Raw genomic sequence first — 19213 nt, forward strand, 5'->3', positions numbered from 1 at the left:
CATATTTGTTGAAAAATGTTTACATTTATTGGTTTTGTTCCATTTGTGCTCAGTCTCATCGGACACAGAAATCCTGTACACATTTAATTGTTTTACATGACAACATATTACAATTAGGATAGTGTTATTTTCAGCATTATTACATCTGTTGCATTTGTCAGCTTCAGCTAAGTCTCAACAAGCAAACAATTTCAAAACATTCAAAAGGTAAATTAGTAGATTGGAATCAAAACACCACATTAGGTATCATGGTTTTAAGCAGTAAAGTTGGAACATATTTAGCTGTGTTCATCCAAAACATTTGGCTGTGCCATCTTGTTAAATGGAAGTTTAAAATTCACATTTAATGGTTAGGAAAGTGGTGAGCCCATCCGGAGTGAAAAAAAACAAAGGAAAAAAAAGTTTCCTTCTTTCCCGACTCTAAAGTTTCATTTTAGCAGCAACCTCCAGTACAGTGTCCAAGAAATATTTCAGTGAAAACATTAAAATATTTGACTTAAGTAGACATGGTCTTCTGAACCCTCATAAAGTATCCACAGACTCTTTGGCAACCACAGAGAGAAAACCACCAATGTGAAAATGGATCGAACAAAGATCCACAGTAAGTGATTTTTATTGCATTATTATTAAATTAAGTTTATTGGTTTTTCAAAAGGTGCTGCCTTGTGAGTTTTTTTCAGGAAAAAAATCTCAGCTAGACTAAATAAAGAAGTTAGCTGATATGATTACATGTTAAGACCTACTGTAACACTATGATGGGCGCAGCTGATTATTTTTGGTTAAGCTTCTTTAAAAATGACAAGCTGGTGGAATAATAATTTCATCTGTGGAAAAAAGTTCAGTTTAGTCTCCTTACAGAAAAATGCACAATGGTACCATTTTTATTCATTTAAAAAGCTACATAAAGATCAAGCTTAAGTATCAACCTGGACATTTGGGGTCGTCTTAAATTGAACTTGACAGTAAAGAGGTTTTCCAACTACAACAGCATGAGGAATACTTGCAAATAGTACCTTAAAAATGACAGGGGGATCGAATTTCAGGTAGAAATATATATTTTTTTTACCTTAAAGTGCATGCATGAACTCATGCTTCCTGCAAAAATAAAAAGAGATAATAAGGAAGTCTCAAGCTATCAGTCAAGATGTTGTCAGCAACTTCATAATTGCTATTTTTGGACATATTTTTTCAGCTAAAGTAAAAGTTTTGTTTTTTTAATTGAGAAAATATGATTCCAAGACTTTTGCGGTTATACATATTTTCATAATGATAAAGAATTTTACTTGTATAATAACCCCCTCTTTTTCTAGTAAAAAAAATGAAGTTTTATTCCAATAAATGATTTACAGTAGGGGCACAAAACAAAAAGGAATAATGAAAACTTGCACTTTGTCTGATAATACGTAATAACAGGAAGGAAAAGCAACATCCCTTAAAATATTTATTTTCACATTTAATAATCCAATCGGAGATCTTACCATGATTAACATGTTGATGCTAGTTGTTTAAAAATTCTAGTAATACTCTTGCTGCTAAAGCTTCTAAAATGTAAGGTGGCATCTTACATGTGTTCTCAGTAGCTTACAGCCTTGATTTCATATTTCTCTGGATTTTTATGTACCATTTACTTGTTAAAAATAATAAAAAAACAAAAAAAAAAAACAAATGTGCCCTGCCATCTGGGACAGATGGTCCGGCGTATGTTTCTGCACCTGAACACTTCCTTGGACTGTGCTGAATCAGGCACACATCGCCCACACAAACATAAATATATACACATCCTAAAGCTTTTTGCACATAAGATTTTCAATCAACACAAAACTAAGATTTTAGCAATAATATGTGAGGATTTTAGTCCTGGTATGACAAAAAAAAAAAGATAGGATGTCAGCACATCTCTAAAGAACATATGCTCCGTATGATCTGGAACTAAGCTAAACCTTCCTTTATGGACTCGGTTCAGGTCACATTTTTAATGCCAGAAAATAAAACTAGGGTTTCACAGGTGACAGTTCTAAAATCTGCAGTTCACAGGAAAGCTCCTGCAGGAGGCTTGGAGACACAGGGTAAAATACAGCAGTGGTGACATGATGCAAAGCTCTATATACAGCAACCGATGAAGAAAAGAAACCAGGGCTTCAAAGAGAAGAAGAGGATATTTTTCAGTGAAAAGTTTGCACACAGTTTCTGTACATCTCCTTTCAGCAGCAAAAAAGGAGGAAAGAGCAAAGCTACAGCAGTTCTATCTGCAAATGAGCGGAGATGAGAAGTAGCAGAGTGAGAGTGAGCATATGGAAAGCATTGCATTCCCCAGAAGAGCTTTTCCTTCCAAAGTAAGCCACCTGGGCTGCAAAGAAAAATGAGACACAGAGGGTGGCAAACTGTCAGGCATTAACTTATTTAAATAATGCAATATATTGTGCAAAAAGGGGAAACAGTTGAAACAATGTTAGTAACTTTAAGACCTTATAACCTCTCCTCTTTTGGTGACGCCTTCTGTGTTCTCATGAACTGGGCAAATCCAGTAAATGTTTTCTGAGGACAACTCACCCACACAGGCTGACCCGTCGTCATTGGGCTCAAAGCCCTGGTTGCATCTCTTCTTGGCACGGCATTTATAGCTGCCAAAGGTATTAGTGCAGACGGGGCGGTCAGAGGGGCACACAGAGGGGAACTGGGTGCATTCATCTTTATCTGAGGACGGGGAAGGCGAGGGGGCAAAGACGCTTGACTAAAGGACGCTAATACAAGGAGTCAGAGTCAATGAAGAGAGGAAAAATTAGGTCAGCTTACCTGTGCAGCGGCCGTACTCATTTAGAGCAAACCCGTGACCACACTGTAAAACACAATGTGTGTGAAGCAAAATATCTTTACAATCCTTAAGCACACTCAGTAAATATTACATTTTCTCTACTGCTCCTGATATTTTCTTATATTCTAGCAAGTGACCAAAAACAAACAGAGAACTAGTTTGATTTGTGCAGCATTTTAATTATTAAAAACAGAACTGGTCCAAAAAACAAACAAAAAAATTAAAAATTAAAAACAAACAATTAAGACTAAACTCTACATTCATTTGCATCAAACCTGGATGCCTTAAGTCTTTTTGGAAGCTTCCTAAACTCTCTCTTTAATATTATAATTCAACCTCTATTTAATTAATGCATTTGTTACAGCAACGTTCAAAGGAATTTGCATCCTTTACCTTTTTCAGATTTTGTCATCACAGCAAGCCATGCAAAATTAAAAGAGTAGGGAAAAAGTTTTTCAATCTTCAAGAAAGACAACAACAAATGTGTGCCATGTGACAAACAATGGTATGCAGTTTTATTCTCTTCTTTAATTTTTAATTAAAACCACAATCCCCCCACCCCCATTAAAACCACACATGGGACAGAGGCTTTTATCTGATTCTGGAAACCCACAATACTCTTGAAGGGATGTGGCAGTGCAGCTTGTGGACCTGCTCAACCTCCCTTCAATTTGATATCCTTAACTAATATCCACTGCAACAATTGCCTTTAGAGCTGATCTACTCCTTAACTAAAGTTGACCTGTGTGCACTTTAATCTAAATTAAAAATACAGGGGTTTGATGCATCTGACAGATATTTTTTAGAGAACAAACAGCTTTATGAGAAACAAAGAGTTCAGCAGCATCATGGACAGATTGGTATTTGTTCATATTAACAACAAATATGTAGGATAACATCAGGTGTGTCTGTCTAGGTCATGATGCTAGCACAGACAATGATTCACTAGTCAGTGAGCCAGTTTGATCTGCAATGCTGAGCTGTTGAGTTTTTTTTATAACTCTTTCTATTGAAACTTAGCTCATAGGTTTCAATGTTGCCTCACAGTGATTTAGGCATGGTTAGCTTAATGAAATAAAATAAGAAAACATGATGTGAGGTGAAAAACACATTTTTTCTAAAATGACAATTATGGCAAGGATAGCAAAAATTAAGAGAAACAAAAAGGTCCTAGGTTACTCTCGAAAAATTGCAGTTATATGTTGACGGGACAAAAAATAGTCATCCAAATTCAAAAATCTGTCTTTGTAAAAGTGATGCAAGAGGGAAGTCATTGTTTAAAAAAAGTGATGAGACTTCCAGTGTCCAAGAGGGCCTGATGGGTAACACCAGATCAACTGACAGCCTGGATGTGCCCTCAAATAAAATATTAGGATATAAGGCCCCACCCATGGCATTCATATTTTGTTTTATATTCATTCTGCCCAACACCATAATGTTTTGAAGGAATTTATTGTGATATTGTGTACTGTACCTCTATTTCCACAGTAGGAGTAACCTCCTCTTCATCTCTTGGGTACGGGATCTCCAGCACTGAGTTGATTTCTGAAGGCTCCAGAGGACGTGCTATTGAGCGTCCATCTGGCCAGTACACTTCAACATTTGTGGCAACATCCCTACCTGTTTGAGTAAAAATTATTCCAGATGAATATCAAACACAAAAAATCCAAACATAACATCACTTAATTCATTCACTAACCCCAATAATAATTTACTGAGGTGACAGTCGTGACTCTTCAATCCTGGTCCACTTTCAGGATATCTGTTTGCACCCGCTACTCATCATTAAATGTATTAATCAGGCACAAAGGAGGACATCTAATCACCTATGTGGATCTTAATTAAAGTGGCATTTTTAATGTAAGCAAATCTTTAGTAACCCTGACAGACAGTTGCATTGTTTGGAAGCCAGAGAATATTTCACCTTTTCTCAAGATCAAACCTTTGACATATTGCTATAGAGCAGGCATGCCCAAAGTCTGTCCTTGAGGGCCGCTGTCCTGCAGGTTTTAGAGGTTTCCCTGTTTCAGCACAGCTGAGTCTGATGATTGCATTTCAGTAAAAGCCTGGTAATGAGCAATCAATTAACACCAGTTGTACTTAAGCAGGAAAAGCTCTAAAACCTGCAGGACAGCGGCCCTTGAGGACCGACATGCCTGCTATTGAGTGTATTACATATAAATCCACATAATATCTGGAGGTCTTTTCTAAAGTTACAACATTTTAGAAACTTTCATATGGCAGAGAGCAATGTGACGACCAGTGGAGCTGATCTTTTCTTTGCAAGCTCTGATGCATGACGGGCTCAGCCAGAGGGACAAAGGAGATTCTTTATGTGCCCATTTCTTTTCTCTCTCACTCGTATCCTCTAATTTTGCATTTCTTTTTCAAAGGGGAGAAATAAAATAAGGCTGTTTTTCAACTTTACTAGCCCTACAGAAGAGCAAATGCAGTAAGCTGAAGGGCTTAAACCCTGTATAACTATCTGGCTCTTTAAATGGGATCTTACCAAGGCCAAAGTGGGCGACAGGTTCCATCTCACAAAGGTATCCCGAACCGCCATCAATAATCCGTGTGTGTGGGCCGCTTTTCTTTGTGTAGACAACCACTTTAGCTCCTCTGGCAAAAGCTCCAAACTTGGTCCGGGGAATGACCCGGAGCCATGAGTTAGTTAGGCCCTGAAACAAGAGTGCAACATAAAGGGAGATGGCTCCCAAGTGATTTATGCTGAGCCAAACTACAACATATAAAATGCTACTTAGGGAACACACACTCACCTGGTTGACTTTATAGACAGAAAGTGGCTGTGCTGCACTCTCACCATGAGACACCACCAGTTCCAGACGGCCATCCCCATCAAAGTCTGTGGCAATGGCTCCTGGAGATCCATCAACATAATAACATAGCTAAAGTAAAAAATCTCTGCAATGATCACTATGCTCACGAAATTACATATGCACATACGTTTAGAACTATCGTAGTGATATTGTAAAAAAGAAGTGTAGGAAGACTTAATTTCAAAATTGGAACAAGGTTGTCATCTAGTGTTCTGATGTGGTACTACAACCAGATATGAACCTTTCACAGTTTTTGATGTTTCTTTCCAGCACTTCTACAGGCAGATTGGTTGCGGTTAACTTAATGACAACCTGTTAAACTTCTTCTTTTATTATTTCAAAGCATCAGAAAAAAGAAAACAATATCTCAATTTGATTTAATTTCCATTTCGTTTTTTTATGCTTGATGTGCAGAACTATGGTTGATAACAGGCGTGTGCCTTCATGTTCACTGTGCATAAAACAGCAGAAGTTCACATTTGCTTTTGTTAGATTACCAGTTCCTCGTCCATCAGGCTCTGCTGCCTCCCCAATGTTCAATTCTTCTATCTGGGGGTCACCGTGTTCTCTCCTGCTCACCCTAAAAAACACCATAATAAACATTACCCTTTTATTTCTGCACCACTTTAACTTTGTATTAAGACAAATATGAACTATTAACACTACTGAACTGGTAATGTGGTCTGGTTGACTTCCTGCCCAAGCCATCAATTGCATATTTCTGTCATCGTTGCATCTTTCACCATAGTAAATATACAATTTAAATGTTGTACATGTAAAAACTCTAAGCAGCTCCACCAGCATGCCTTACTTGCACCTATTTTACGTTTCTGACTTTCTGTTTCTTTCTTGGATTTTATTGGTTTGCTACAGTGTGCTGGAGTATCATTTTCCTATGACAACATGTTTTCCATATAATGAAAAGCAGATATGCAAATGGTGTGAAGGGTGGTATGAAATATTAATTATAATTCAAGCAAGCGTTCTGTTATGTACCTCTTCTCAGCTTTATAACATAGGATTACACAAACTCACAGGATTAATTTCTCAAAGAATATTATCCTAGCTACAAAATAAGTAGCATAAACAGTTAATGCCAGTAAAGCATTTTCAAGCACATTATAGGCAAGTATTGGTTTTAAAAAAATTAACTACAATCAACTGATATTAAAGACCTATCTACCATTCAGCGTTATGAAAAAGTGCTTGCCTCCTTGCAAATTTTTCTGGGTCAGTCTGACCTGCGATTAAACCACAATGGTTAAATAGCTAAGCCCAGGTTTATTTATCAAAAATGGCCTCATTATCACCTCACATGTAGACGAAAAATATGTAGAAAAACCGTTACAAATAACTATTGATCTGGAAAACGTTGGGAAGTTTATAAACCAAACCAAATTACTGTACAGTAAGAGCCAAAAATGTGCTACTAGTAAAAACAAAGAGCATTAGTGAAGGATTCTATAAGGGGGCCAGTAAACCCATATTACCCTAAGACCACATAAAAAAAATCATCCCTAAGATTCAAAAACTCAAAACAGCAAGAAAAACCTTCCAAACAAGACTCTTATAAACATTACACAATAAAAGCGAGTCCAGGAAAAAAAGACCAAAGTCACTGGAAAGTCAACAAAGATCCAAGGCCAAAACCACTTCTCATCTAAAAGGCCCATCAGACATTCTAAAGAGAAGATAAGATAATAGTTTGAACTATTTGGATGATATGTTTAATTGTTACACTGTATGTCTGACCTAAAATTAAAAACACATTATTTCAGAACCTGACCATTGTTCTTAGAGTGATGTCTACCAGAACATCCTACAGGAAAATGTCCATCAGTTAACCAGGGTTAACCAAACAGTTTATAAAGCTTTGGACTGGTCCAGCCAGAGTTTGGACATAAATCCAAATCAGCTATACTAGTGTCACTTTAAAAACAGTTTTTTGTATTCATATAGGTTGTTTTTTTCCAATCTAAAAATTTTGGATGAACAAAAAACATTTTAATGTGAGAAAAAAAGCAGAAACCCGTGAAGGTGCAAATGTGTCTTTATAGAACTATGCAGACTGTGAAGCAGTAGGTCCATTTTCATAGACAAATGTTCAACTGCAATTCCTCTTAAAAATAATTAATACTGAGGCAATTAGTTAATGTAACCAAACTTTTTAACTACAAAAATTACTTTTAGAAGAACCTGCAACATATTTGAAAGGTAGTTTGCATTTCACATTGCATGTGCTAGCCATTTGTTTTAAGTTCGCTGTTACTTTAGACTGGCTGGTGATACATTCACGTCCAGTAAATTGGCTTATATGAGTATACCATAAATATCCACCACATACAGAGCAGTCTTGAATAGCTGTCCACCATGGTCACCAATATGCATGAAAGCGTTAAAGTTTCACATTTTATAATTATAGAATATCTCAGCTAATGTGGTGATTATAGCTGTTAGAGCACTAACACCAGCTTGATATTGATTTGTTTTACTGGATTAATTAGCTTGTTCAAGCATCTTTTTTTGTGTGTGCTGAAGAGAAGAAAAAAATAAGCTTGTTAATCTTCACAGAAGACAATGGCCAAGCCTTTGGCTGTGAAGTAGTGACCTCATTCAGAGCAGAAGGACAGATTTTTCTTGGGTGACCTAGCGTGCAGAAATATTCTGATCAAGGAGATCTTCTTTGGTGAATAGACTGATTGCTGATATTCAGAGCAAACAGAAATTTGAATCCTGCTCAAACAACTTTGCCAAATCTGATTTTACTTAGAAAGGAAAAGGCTCATTTTATTATCAGTCAACCGATCACCCGTTTTGCACATTTTGAGCTCTGAGTTAATTAATATTATCTAAGAGGAAACCAAACCATGAACAAAAAAAAGATCTAAGAACTATCGTAATGAAAGACTTATTCATGTGTGAAGAAGTAAGGAGGAAGAGGCGGGACGCCAGACTAGATAAGTATCCTTTTTCTGGAAATTTAAATTCCCTTCACCTTTCAAGCACATCATTAGAATATTAAATCAAGACAAAAAAGCAGTTTATTAACCTCTTCATTAAAGTGCTATGAAACAAAGACGTTTCAGTACCTAAAAAGTCTGTTGGCTGAAGGTTCTCTGTAGGCGATGTTATTAAAGAAGACCTCCAACTCATTGTCATTATCAAAGTCTGCAGCGATAACAGTCCGAACCGGAGATGGCATGGAAAACTTCTGGGAGGCAATGTCCTGAGGAAATAAGAAACATGTAAAATTAGGTTCCATGTTATTTTACTTTTTTCATTTCTCTTCATCATGCTGCTCGTATATAAATTTTTATCCTACACTTCAGATAGTCATTGACACTGTCAATAAAGGCATCTTTATTAACTCATTGAAAAATAAAAGCATTTTTATGGATTCAGTTGGATTTTTTTATTAATCTCTGATGAACAAAAAGGTTTCCATGCACATGGTTTTCTGTATAGTATTTTTTTCTTTTACCAAATTATTGATTTAAAGAACAATGTGTAACATAACAACATAGAAAGTATGTAGCTGAAGTCAGAACGTGGTAGCTTGAAAGAAAGGGAGCACATTTTGTGTTTTCAAACTCAAGACCCCTTTAACATTTAGAATTTTTAATATATTTAGATTAAGGTTTTTCAGGAGTTAGTCTTTACTATGTTTAAGGTCCTGTTACATTTTAGTAATATGACATTTGATGTGTAGTTGAATAAATTTAGTTTATGATTTTTCTACACTTGTTCTTAAATTGCTTTCTCAAATTTTTTATTTTCTTTTAACCTTTAAGTTATGTTGTTAGGAATCCAGTTTGTGTGGGTTGTTTGTGTGTTTTTCTCCCTCCACCACCAGGTGGTGCCTTGTTCATTGTTGGGCCTCCCTGCACACCTGTGGCTTGTTTGATCATTACTGGAGGAGTATTTGAGCAGTGGGCTGTCACTACCTCGACGCCAGAGTGTTTGCCAGTTTTGGGAAGCCTTCCTGAGTAACTGGATACCTGGACCTTCTCCCCTTGGAAGGATTAACTGAGTACACACTGAGCAGGGGAAAACCTCCACAAGAACCGTTCAAGTCCTCATCGGAAATCCAAGTGACAGTCCGCTCCTTTACTCCTCTGGGTCCAACGCTTGTCTATCTGTCCGCCCTCCAACAAGTTCCCTCTTCTCTGGATTAACCCCTACAAACTGGATTCAAGGATTGACAAGACCCCCCTCAAACCGAGTCCCTCTCCAGTAATATTCAAGCCACAGTCAAATTTCCTACCGTCCCTGAACTGATCTCTGGGATCTCCCCTTCAGACTTTCCGTTCCGGTTCACCAGTCCACTGAGTTCCAGATCCAACTTCTGTTATTCATCTACATTTAATAAACCTGTTAAACTTTTTCCCTTGGTCTCTGAGTGGTTATCTGCATGTGGGTCAGATCACTCAAACCAATCATTACATATGTACAATTTATTAAGATGTAGCTGATCAATTTGTGAATGTTTTTACTTTTTTGTTTTTACTTTCTATACGTCTTTCCTTTTTAGTAAATATTTTTTTTCTTAAAAAGTATTTTTCCCACTTTCATAGATTTAGTGCAAATAATTCAGATGCTTCCTCACTGCTTCCTTTCCAAAAATAAGTTTCTACAGCAGCTGAGTTTTTGCATGTGAAAGTAATAGATATGTCCTTGCTTCATTGAGTTAGGAATAAGTCTTGAAAGAGTTATAGAGCAGCCCTTCACTCCTCCCAGTATTTACTCCCTGTTTTAATTATAAGGCTCATAAAGCTGCAGAGGTAGGGCCGCCCACATTGACCTTCTACTGCTCAGGTGAAGGAGAGGGGATGGTTGCCTGAGGCTCCAAGGGAACAACTACATTTACGATATCACCTACTTAAGAGCAGAAAGAGAAAACTAAAACTAAGAAAGAAAAAAGTTTTTCCATATCAACAAAAAAAAGTCCGGAATTATCTTATCAATTAAGGTTACTCATTATTTTATACTTCGATAAAATCTATTTTAGGTACTTACAGTATTACCAGAAGTGAGAGAAACCACACAAAGGATGTTAGTACAGTACCCTTTTCAACAGTTTTCCCTAACTTCAAAACCAAAAGTATTTTGGAATTGTAATGGCCTAAGAAACATTATGGAAGCTGGTCCTGCTCAATGGGAAAACAGATTGAGCTAAATTAAGGGCAATGTTTGGAGAAAGCTGAAAAGGATTGTGACAGAGCCATAGTTGCAGCACAATGATTTAGATTAGAGCACATTTATGTGTTAACATTTCCCAAATCTTAAGCTATGTTATTTATTTCATAAGACTGCTATTCGCAGATGTGACTATCTGTCCATTGATTGTGACTGGGCTGTTCAGTGGGGCAGTGGGTAGCACTGCTGCCTTGCAGCAAGAATATTATAGGTTCCCGGCCCAGGGTCTTCCTGCATGGAGTTTGCAAGTTCTCCCTGAACATGTGTGAGTTCTCTCCAAGTTCTCAGGCTTCCTCCCACAGTCCAAATGTTAGGTTAGGTAATTGGCTTCTCTAAACTCTACTTAGGTGTGAGTGTGTGCATGAATGGTTGTTTGTCCTGTCTCTGTGTTGCCCTGCAATGGACTGGCAACCTGTCCAGGATGTACCCCGCCTCTCGCCCGTAGACAGCTGGAGCAGCACCTCTCGCAACCCCGTTTAGGATGATTGTGACGGATGCTGAGTATTGTGACGGAAAAAGCACAAAATGTTTGGTTTTAAAATGTTCCAAGCTGACAAGACATCCCTCAAACACTTGGTGCTACAAACAAAGGAATGGGGACATTAACATTTGTGTTGGAATGTCTTATGCTGCGTTCACACCGCACGCAGCAGGTGCGGCAGAAGCAGGGAGTTTACATGCAAAGTCAATGGTTGACGCACGCCAAGGCGCAGCAAAAGGTCCCGCAGCCCGTTTTGAGCTGCAGGCGCAGCGCGTCTGAGCAGCTGAAGCAGCGTGTCGGGCGCGTTTAAGCATCTGACGCGCGTGACGCGCCGCAAACGCGCTGCTGCTCGAGATGGAAAAGTTTAACTTTTGCTGCTCGACGTGCCTCGTCAACCAATCAGAGAAGCTGATCTGGGAGCTGGCAGGGAGAGAGACACAGCGCTGATGATACAGAGCGCTGTGATCACTCCTCTGAAACAGTTTATTGACGCATAAATTAATTAATTAATTATGTTCGCTTTAGTTATCCTGCTGCCTGCAGTTTGGATTATTTAGATGAAAAACACCTACCAGCCGCTGCGGTGAACCGCGAGGAGGCGACCGGGCCAGAGGCTGCTGTTGAAGGGATTCCTTCTGTCGGCGCACCGCTGGTATGTGGGGGGTCTGAGCGGCTCCGACAGAAATAACATTGGAAGGCAGGATTATAATCTGGATGAACTGACTGCACTGATGAAGTTTTCAGGTGTATTTTCTCACTTAAAAACATATTAAAACTACTTTATTCCCACTGATCACAGCAAATATAGCTGCAAGGCAGAGAAAGGATAGAGTAGCTCCGCCCAACGTGCGTCAGACACACTTTTGCACCATGAAGCCAATGCAGCAAAGCTGCTTCAGCCGCGCGTCAGAACTGACAGGTACAAGCAGCAAAAATGAAGCAGCAGACACGATTTTGCTGCTCTTGCTGCGTCCGGTGTGAACGTAGCATTAGCTTTGATTATAGCACACATTTGCTTTCGCATCGTTTCAATAAGCTTGTGCAATGTCACAAGATTTATTTCCAGCCAGTGTTGAATTCATTTTTCGATTCAGATCTTGCATGATAAAGCTAGTCTAACTGCTTCCCATTCTCCAGCACAGCCCAATGATTCTTAAAGGAATAGTACACCCAAAACATGATTAGCCTTCATTTTCTACTCACCCCCATGCTGAACAACACTCTAGAGTACTTTTTTGATATCTCAAATGCATCTGGAGATCTGGGAGGCTTCTTGCTGTCTGCTGACATTCAAATAATGGAGGTCTATGGCGCCCGAGGCAGAAAGGTCCATAAAAGTCCACAAAAAACGTGTCAATATTCCTCCATACTGCTCGTCCAATGTATTCCAAGTGTCCTGAGTGGGTAGCATCCAGAATTTACTCGAAACAAAGTCATTTAGAATGTTTTTAGAGCATAAACAGTAGTGTATAGGATTTCCTGAAAGCGCGCACATGCGCGTTCACGACGCTACGGAAGCCAGCAGACCAAACCAGCGCATTCAGCTCGGCAAAGAACTCATGCTCTTCCTCAACACTGAAGTCCTCAGACATTTTTCTTTCTTTGCACAGGTAAACAGCACATTTCTTCTTCTACGCTTGCATTATCGGCAGAGCAGACGCTGAATGCGCACTTTCATCTGGTTTGGTCTGCCGGCTTCCGTAGCGTCGTGAACGCGCATGTGTGCGCTTTCAGGAAATCCTATACACTACTGTTTATGCTCTAAAAACATTCTAAATGACTTCGTTTCGAGTAAATTCTGGATGCTACCCACTCAGGACACTTGGAATACATTGGACGAGCAATATGGAGGAATATTGACACGTTTTTTGTGGACTTTTATGGACCTTTCTGCCTCGGGCGCCATGGACCTCCATTATTTGAATGTCAGCAGACAGCAAGAAGCCTCCCAGATCTCCAGATGCCTTTGAGATATCAAAAAAGTACTCCAGAGCGTTGTTCAGCATGGGGGTGAGTAGAAAATGAAGGCTAATCATGTTTTGGGTGTACTATTCCTTTAATGGGGTAAAGGTCTGGACTCCATATGTGAAAAAATCCCACATTCCCTGAAACACTCTTTGGGAACAATGCAAGCTCTATGAATCCTACCACTGTCATCTTGGAAAATGCATGTGCTATCAAGGAAGAAAAAAAACATTGATGGACCTCATTCATTCACACAGTGTTGCTGAACACTAGACCTGCAGCAACCCCAGATCATAGCACTGCCTAGTGTGTAGAAGCTAGGCATGATGGGTGCATGACTTCAGGTGTTGCTCTTGAAGCGCCCATCAGTTTGGAACAGGGTAAATATGAAGTCATCTAAACATATGACCTTCTTCCATTGGTCCAGAATCCAATCTTTATGCTCGCTGGTAAACTGAAGCCTTTTTCAGGTTAATCTCACTGATCAGTATTTTGTTTAAGGCAAGGCAGCTGTTCAGTCCCAATCTAGAGTTTTTGTGCATGTAGAAATGTTTTTACTTTCACTACAAAAAAGTAGCCTGGAATTCTGTTGTTTTTTTTCTAATTCATTTCACCAAACTTTTCAGTTATTGCTGATAACAATCATTCAGGATTTTTTTTTCAGCCACAATTCTTCCTTGAAGATTGAATCTTTACACTTATCAAGGATGTTCTACTATGTGTTGGTTATTAGATACACAGTTAAAATTTGCCATGGTTATGTCACAAAATGTGTAACGTTCAACTAGATAATATAAGCCTTTGTATAGTAAAGTACTTTTTTTGTACAGGGTTTATGGCTAAGACCATCATAAAATAAAAAGTCATCTATCATAAATTGCATATAATAAACAAAACAGGACATAATAAAATCTCAGGAAAAACAAACATTCAGCCAAATATCTAATTAATAACAATAGAATTACACTTCAGACATATTTACAATGACTAAGAAAAATGATATATGCTGCCTGAACTTTTGCTCAGTCATCTTTCCAAATATCTAAACAGATTTTCTGTATTGTTTCTATGTGTAATTATATGTATTTTCAACCTAGTGGAAAGAACATCTTAACTAACAGATTTTAATTAAAACTGAAGGCCTAATCTGCAGTTTCCATTAAGAAAAGCTGCTAGCTCAGCCAAATTTAAGTGCTGGTTTACTGAAGTGATACAACTGCTTCATTATTCAAGCCATAGGTCAACACTGGATAATAATGAAAGTGTGAGCATTCTGGGGGGTCTTTAGTGTGTTTTCTTTTTTGCCTTATGATTCAACATATTGTCTTTCATATTCATTTTTTGCCTTTTCCGTGTGTGTAGAGACACTTGTGTGTTGCTCTGATGAAACTGTGTTGGGGCTAAGCATTGTACATTAACCCCTTTGGTGACCCTTATAAAAATGACTCCAGTGACATTAATATACAGTATAAATGATGGGGGAAGGCAGGGAGAGGTAGATCAAGGCACACAAAGGGCCTGTAGATTTACACAGCACAGCTGATCCCTTTACCCCTTCGCTATTTGACATAACGACCCAAAACCCAACACATGCATACTGCTGGAGTCATTGATCCAATAAATTTATTGGCCAATTGTTAGCACTGATAAGATCGTCTCTGTGACAATAGGATAGATTTGTTTTGTCCTGGGTTCACATTAGGCATTGATTTCAGTTAGAAAATAAGGAATGGAGATCAGCACTTACAAAATATAAATCAGTAGGTGTAATGTTTTATTTGATGGTAAAAATCCCAGTTAAAGACTTGCCCTCAATCAGAAAAAGCTTGGATTACCCATCCAGCTTCAGTTAGAATTATTTCTGTCAATTTTCACAACTTCTTCTTTCACATCTGAATGGTAGTTTCATCTGTGTATATTTTGAAAATAAAAAAAGCATTCTTGTATTATCAACATAATGGAAATAGCAGAAAACATATTCAGCTTTAACTGTATCAAAGACAGGGATCCTTTTTAGATGTTAGATATTATATGTTCCTTGTTTGAAAATGTGGAACTTGGAGAGAGTACTTTAAACCTCACTCCCAGACTGCTGTGACCTTACTGTGATTACACTATGGGCCGGATCTATCAAAGGTTTGCGTGTATAAAAACGTGAGCTATTTCACTGCGCACGCTAAAAAAAGTACAAACCGATCTATCAACAGCGTTCTAAATAGCGCCTCTTATCCATTTATCACTTTTTCTGCAATGAATATGCAATATGGGGCGTTTACACGCAAAAGTGCGTCTTGTGGGAGGAGAACATGTAAATATATTAATTTAGCACTCGCAAAGTGATTTATTAAACCTGAAAGCAATTTTGCTAACGGTATCTGACTCTATATTTAACATGTTTCAAAAGAAGGTGCAAATGGTCTGTATGCGTAATTGCGCACACATGGCAGCGGTTATTGTCGCAAGAAGGAGACATCGAAATGAAGCAAGGAGACGCAGAGAACGCATTTTTTCGCTCTGTGTGAATATTTTTGGAATGAACGAGGAAACTATCATCAAAACATTTCGTTTATCCAGCATTGCCATTTTGGAGCTGTTGGGGGAACTCCGAATGGATTTGGAGTCAGCCACAAGGAGGACCCACGCAATACCAGATATCACAAAACCCCTTGCAACATTGCACTTTTTTGCATCTGGGTCATTCCAGCGTACGGTTGCAGCGAGAGCTGGGATCTCCCAATCTCGTTTTTCAGAAGTGCTGTCCGACGTTCTAAATGCCATGTCGCCCTACCGCAGAACCCCGACCTCTGCGCCTGTGGAGCAACATGCCAATGCTGCGGGGATGCGTAATCTCATCCACAGTCACTTCTTGTGAGCCATTTGGTATGTGCATTTTTCTACAGGCCAATACAAAACACCTGTTTTTTTTGTTTTGTTTTTTTTTTTACTGCAGTGAAGTAGAAATTCAGCCACATACCACCTTAGGGAATAAAGGTTGCCAAAGTTTATATATATATATATATATATATATATATATATATATATATATATATATATTCTTTTTATTTTTTTTTTTTTTGGAGGGGGTGGGGGTGTCACTGTAAGATTTAAATTTCTTAATGCACAAGTTTGTACAAACTACAAACTACTTTGACGCAAACCACAAATCGCGCAAAACCATCATTTAAATAGGCTATCTCCAACAGTTTTGCACCTGCCACCAGTTACGAGCGCAAATTACTGAACGCAAAATTGGATCTTGATAAATCCGGCCCTATGTGTGCCATAAAAAAATATGTTGTAGTTTAGTAAAGACTTATTGGATATAAATATTTTTTGCAGATAAACAAGATCTCTATCCTGTTTTGCATCTTGGCTGAATGAGGTGGAGTCCCATTTGTTTAAAAAAAGTCAGTACTTTTTCATATCTGACAGAAAAGTTATCTTCACATCATTTCTCTGTTGTTCAAATGAAATTATGCCTTCAAATATGATCCTCCATCGATGAATAGAGAATAGATGAATAAATAGCTAGACAGTAGATTGCTCAACTTCTATGAGAGAATATAAAAAATTACTTTACAATAATCAGAAATGGTGGTTAAGATAAAAAAAAATATTTATTGTCACTTATCAACTTTCATACAGATAAACAATGTAAACTAGACAGGCTGCATGACTACAAAGTTAAGAAAAAAGGTTTTTCATCATCTGGGATATAGAAATACAAAGTGCTTTCCTTACAAAAACAATTCTATAACTTTAGTCAAAAGTTGGAGCCTCATTCCTATTTCCTTCTTTTATTACAAATAAAACACCTTATTAACATACCTACAGCATCAGAAAGTAAAACTGTATTGTTTTTTGGTTACTCTCTGTATAGCTTTACTCCAGGTGACCTTATAAAAAAAAAAAATCACATAGTTTTGACTAACAGACCAGTTTTTTTGTTTTGTTTTGTTAGAGATCCATGTGGAAAAAGATCTCTTGTCTTGTCACTACTACACACCACTCAGCTATCTGGTTTCTTATGGTTAAGTTCACATCACCATTCTGATGCAGATTATCTGAATTTAAATGAAAAGTTTTTGTTTGCAAAATAAGATAGGAATGGAGACCGGATTAAGAAAATAGTTCTGTCTGAAATTGATGAACTCAGCATGCAGAGTATTTTTAAAAATCTATGCCAAAAATATGGTGCAGGGAGAAAGTTGAAATCATTGACTTTATTGAGAGTTAATTTCTTCTAAATTATTGTCCAATTAAACACCTCACCCTCCCTATATCAAATCGCCAGTCTAAACAGCTTTTTCACACACATTCCGTCCTCTTCGACAGTTATCGGGGAGATTTTATTCAACCATCTACTGTTCACAAATCACAATGGATTATATTATAGTTCACTAGAGTAAAAGCCTTCAGATGTTCAATGTTTCAGCCAACAATCTAATAAGCATTAAAGGTAAGGATTCAAAATCAACCATAATAAATATAATTAATTCAGTTAGGTAAAAATAAGCTTAGCATATTTGTGTGTACGCACTGATCATAGTTTGTCTTCTACATATAAAAAAGAGGAGTAGTCTACATGTTTATGAATCCATCTGCAAACATGTTAGTACCGTTTACGTGATGTGTCACATGACACTCACTGGATCTGACATCGCTGTGGTGGCTGGGTCAGAGTTGTTTATGGAAAACAACTCAGGGCAGATTTTTTTTTTATTGTAGCGTTTTGTTCTCACATTTAGTGTTGAATAAAGTTGCACTGAAGTGTGTTAATGTTCACACATTAATTAATACAATTTATTAATTGGGTGGGGTTTTGCGTGATGTGGCAGTTTTTCACAGATGTTTGGACTGGAAAACCTCTATCTGGCAACACTGTCTGAAACATCAGAACCATATTACCTGCGATTCCAGCACATAGCTACTGAACACTCTCTCTTCATAGATACACGTTCTGAGAGGTCTGCAAGTACCCGGTTGGATCCCCACAGCCTCTACTTTGGGTTCCTGAGCAAAACCTTATGCTCTCTGGGGCGCAACACAATGGCAGCCCACTGCTCCCCAAGGAGATGGATTAATTGCACAGGTACATTTCTCCAATGTGAGATCAATAAAATGTTCAATTATTAGAAAAACACACAATTTTATGACAAAACTCATCCATTTTATAAAGATAACCCCAGAAAGGAAAAGGCACAGGCTGAAAAGTAACGTCACCAGATAAAGAGCAGGCATGCAGGTGACAGATGTACTGTCTAAATAACCACGTAATTATGCAATTTAAAGTGTACAGTATGCTACAGTACTATCAAGCGATGATAATATCCTCATGATCCAAGTCCAACTGCTCAAAGGTGCTCTGCACTGAATACTCCTAGTGGAATAGGGTACTGGGCAGAAACCGCGGCACGTACACATGTGGTTCATGCATTGAGTGAAACCCTGGGGTTAGAAGTAGGGAGACCTTGTGGTTTCCTGGCCTTGTTTTAGAAACTTAGGGGTTGGTGTGTGTACGCGCTTTCAGTGTAACGTTAATAATCTAGCTGACCTTCTCTTGTATCTGTGATGTTTTAGTGTGTAATTTGTTCTGTTGTGCTTTGTGTACAGTCACTGTGTTTTGTGTAAAAGCCTAACTGGGGACAGGCATTGAGAATTAGCCTTAGCTAAAATGTTGTAGTGTGTGACATGATTCATGAAACATACTTGTCCCTATCAAATAAACGAATAAATAAATAAATAAAACGCAGCAGATAAGACGTGTAGGTTGCCCTGACTGAGTCAGGATAAATACTGAGGATCGACCTTATTCTTTGGTGCAACTCATATGCTTATGTAGTGGTCCTGGCCTAAGGTGAACTCTATTTTCTGTATTATGTGCTTATTATCCATTGTTTTATTCTTTCCTTGAATAAATTC

General features: G+C 38.0%; 1 protein-coding gene across 2 annotated transcripts in view; it reads right to left on the reverse strand.

The window, feature by feature from the left end:
- Positions 1-19213, reverse strand: part of crtac1b (cartilage acidic protein 1b) — a 35975-nt gene continuing 16762 nt past the window's right edge. The window contains exons 8-15 of one of the 2 annotated variants that reach the window (XM_038296247.1): positions 8739-8875; positions 6147-6229; positions 5590-5690; positions 5322-5490; positions 4287-4432; positions 2794-2836; positions 2551-2694; positions 1-2347 (exon numbers count right to left, since the gene is read on the reverse strand). In XM_038296247.1, the coding sequence (XP_038152175.1) occupies positions 2232-2347; positions 2551-2694; positions 2794-2836; positions 4287-4432; positions 5322-5490; positions 5590-5690; positions 6147-6229; positions 8739-8875 (939 nt within the window). In that variant the 3' untranslated portion in view covers positions 1-2231. The remainder of the gene's footprint in view (positions 2348-2550; positions 2695-2793; positions 2837-4286; positions 4433-5321; positions 5491-5589; positions 5691-6146; positions 6230-8738; positions 8876-19213) is intronic. The other variant, XM_038296248.1, reaches the window with a different exon arrangement.

This window comes from Cyprinodon tularosa, unplaced genomic scaffold (assembly GCF_016077235.1).
Source record: "Cyprinodon tularosa strain WSP-4 unplaced genomic scaffold, ASM1607723v1 ctg37, whole genome shotgun sequence".
Taxonomy (NCBI): domain Eukaryota; kingdom Metazoa; phylum Chordata; class Actinopteri; order Cyprinodontiformes; family Cyprinodontidae; genus Cyprinodon; species Cyprinodon tularosa.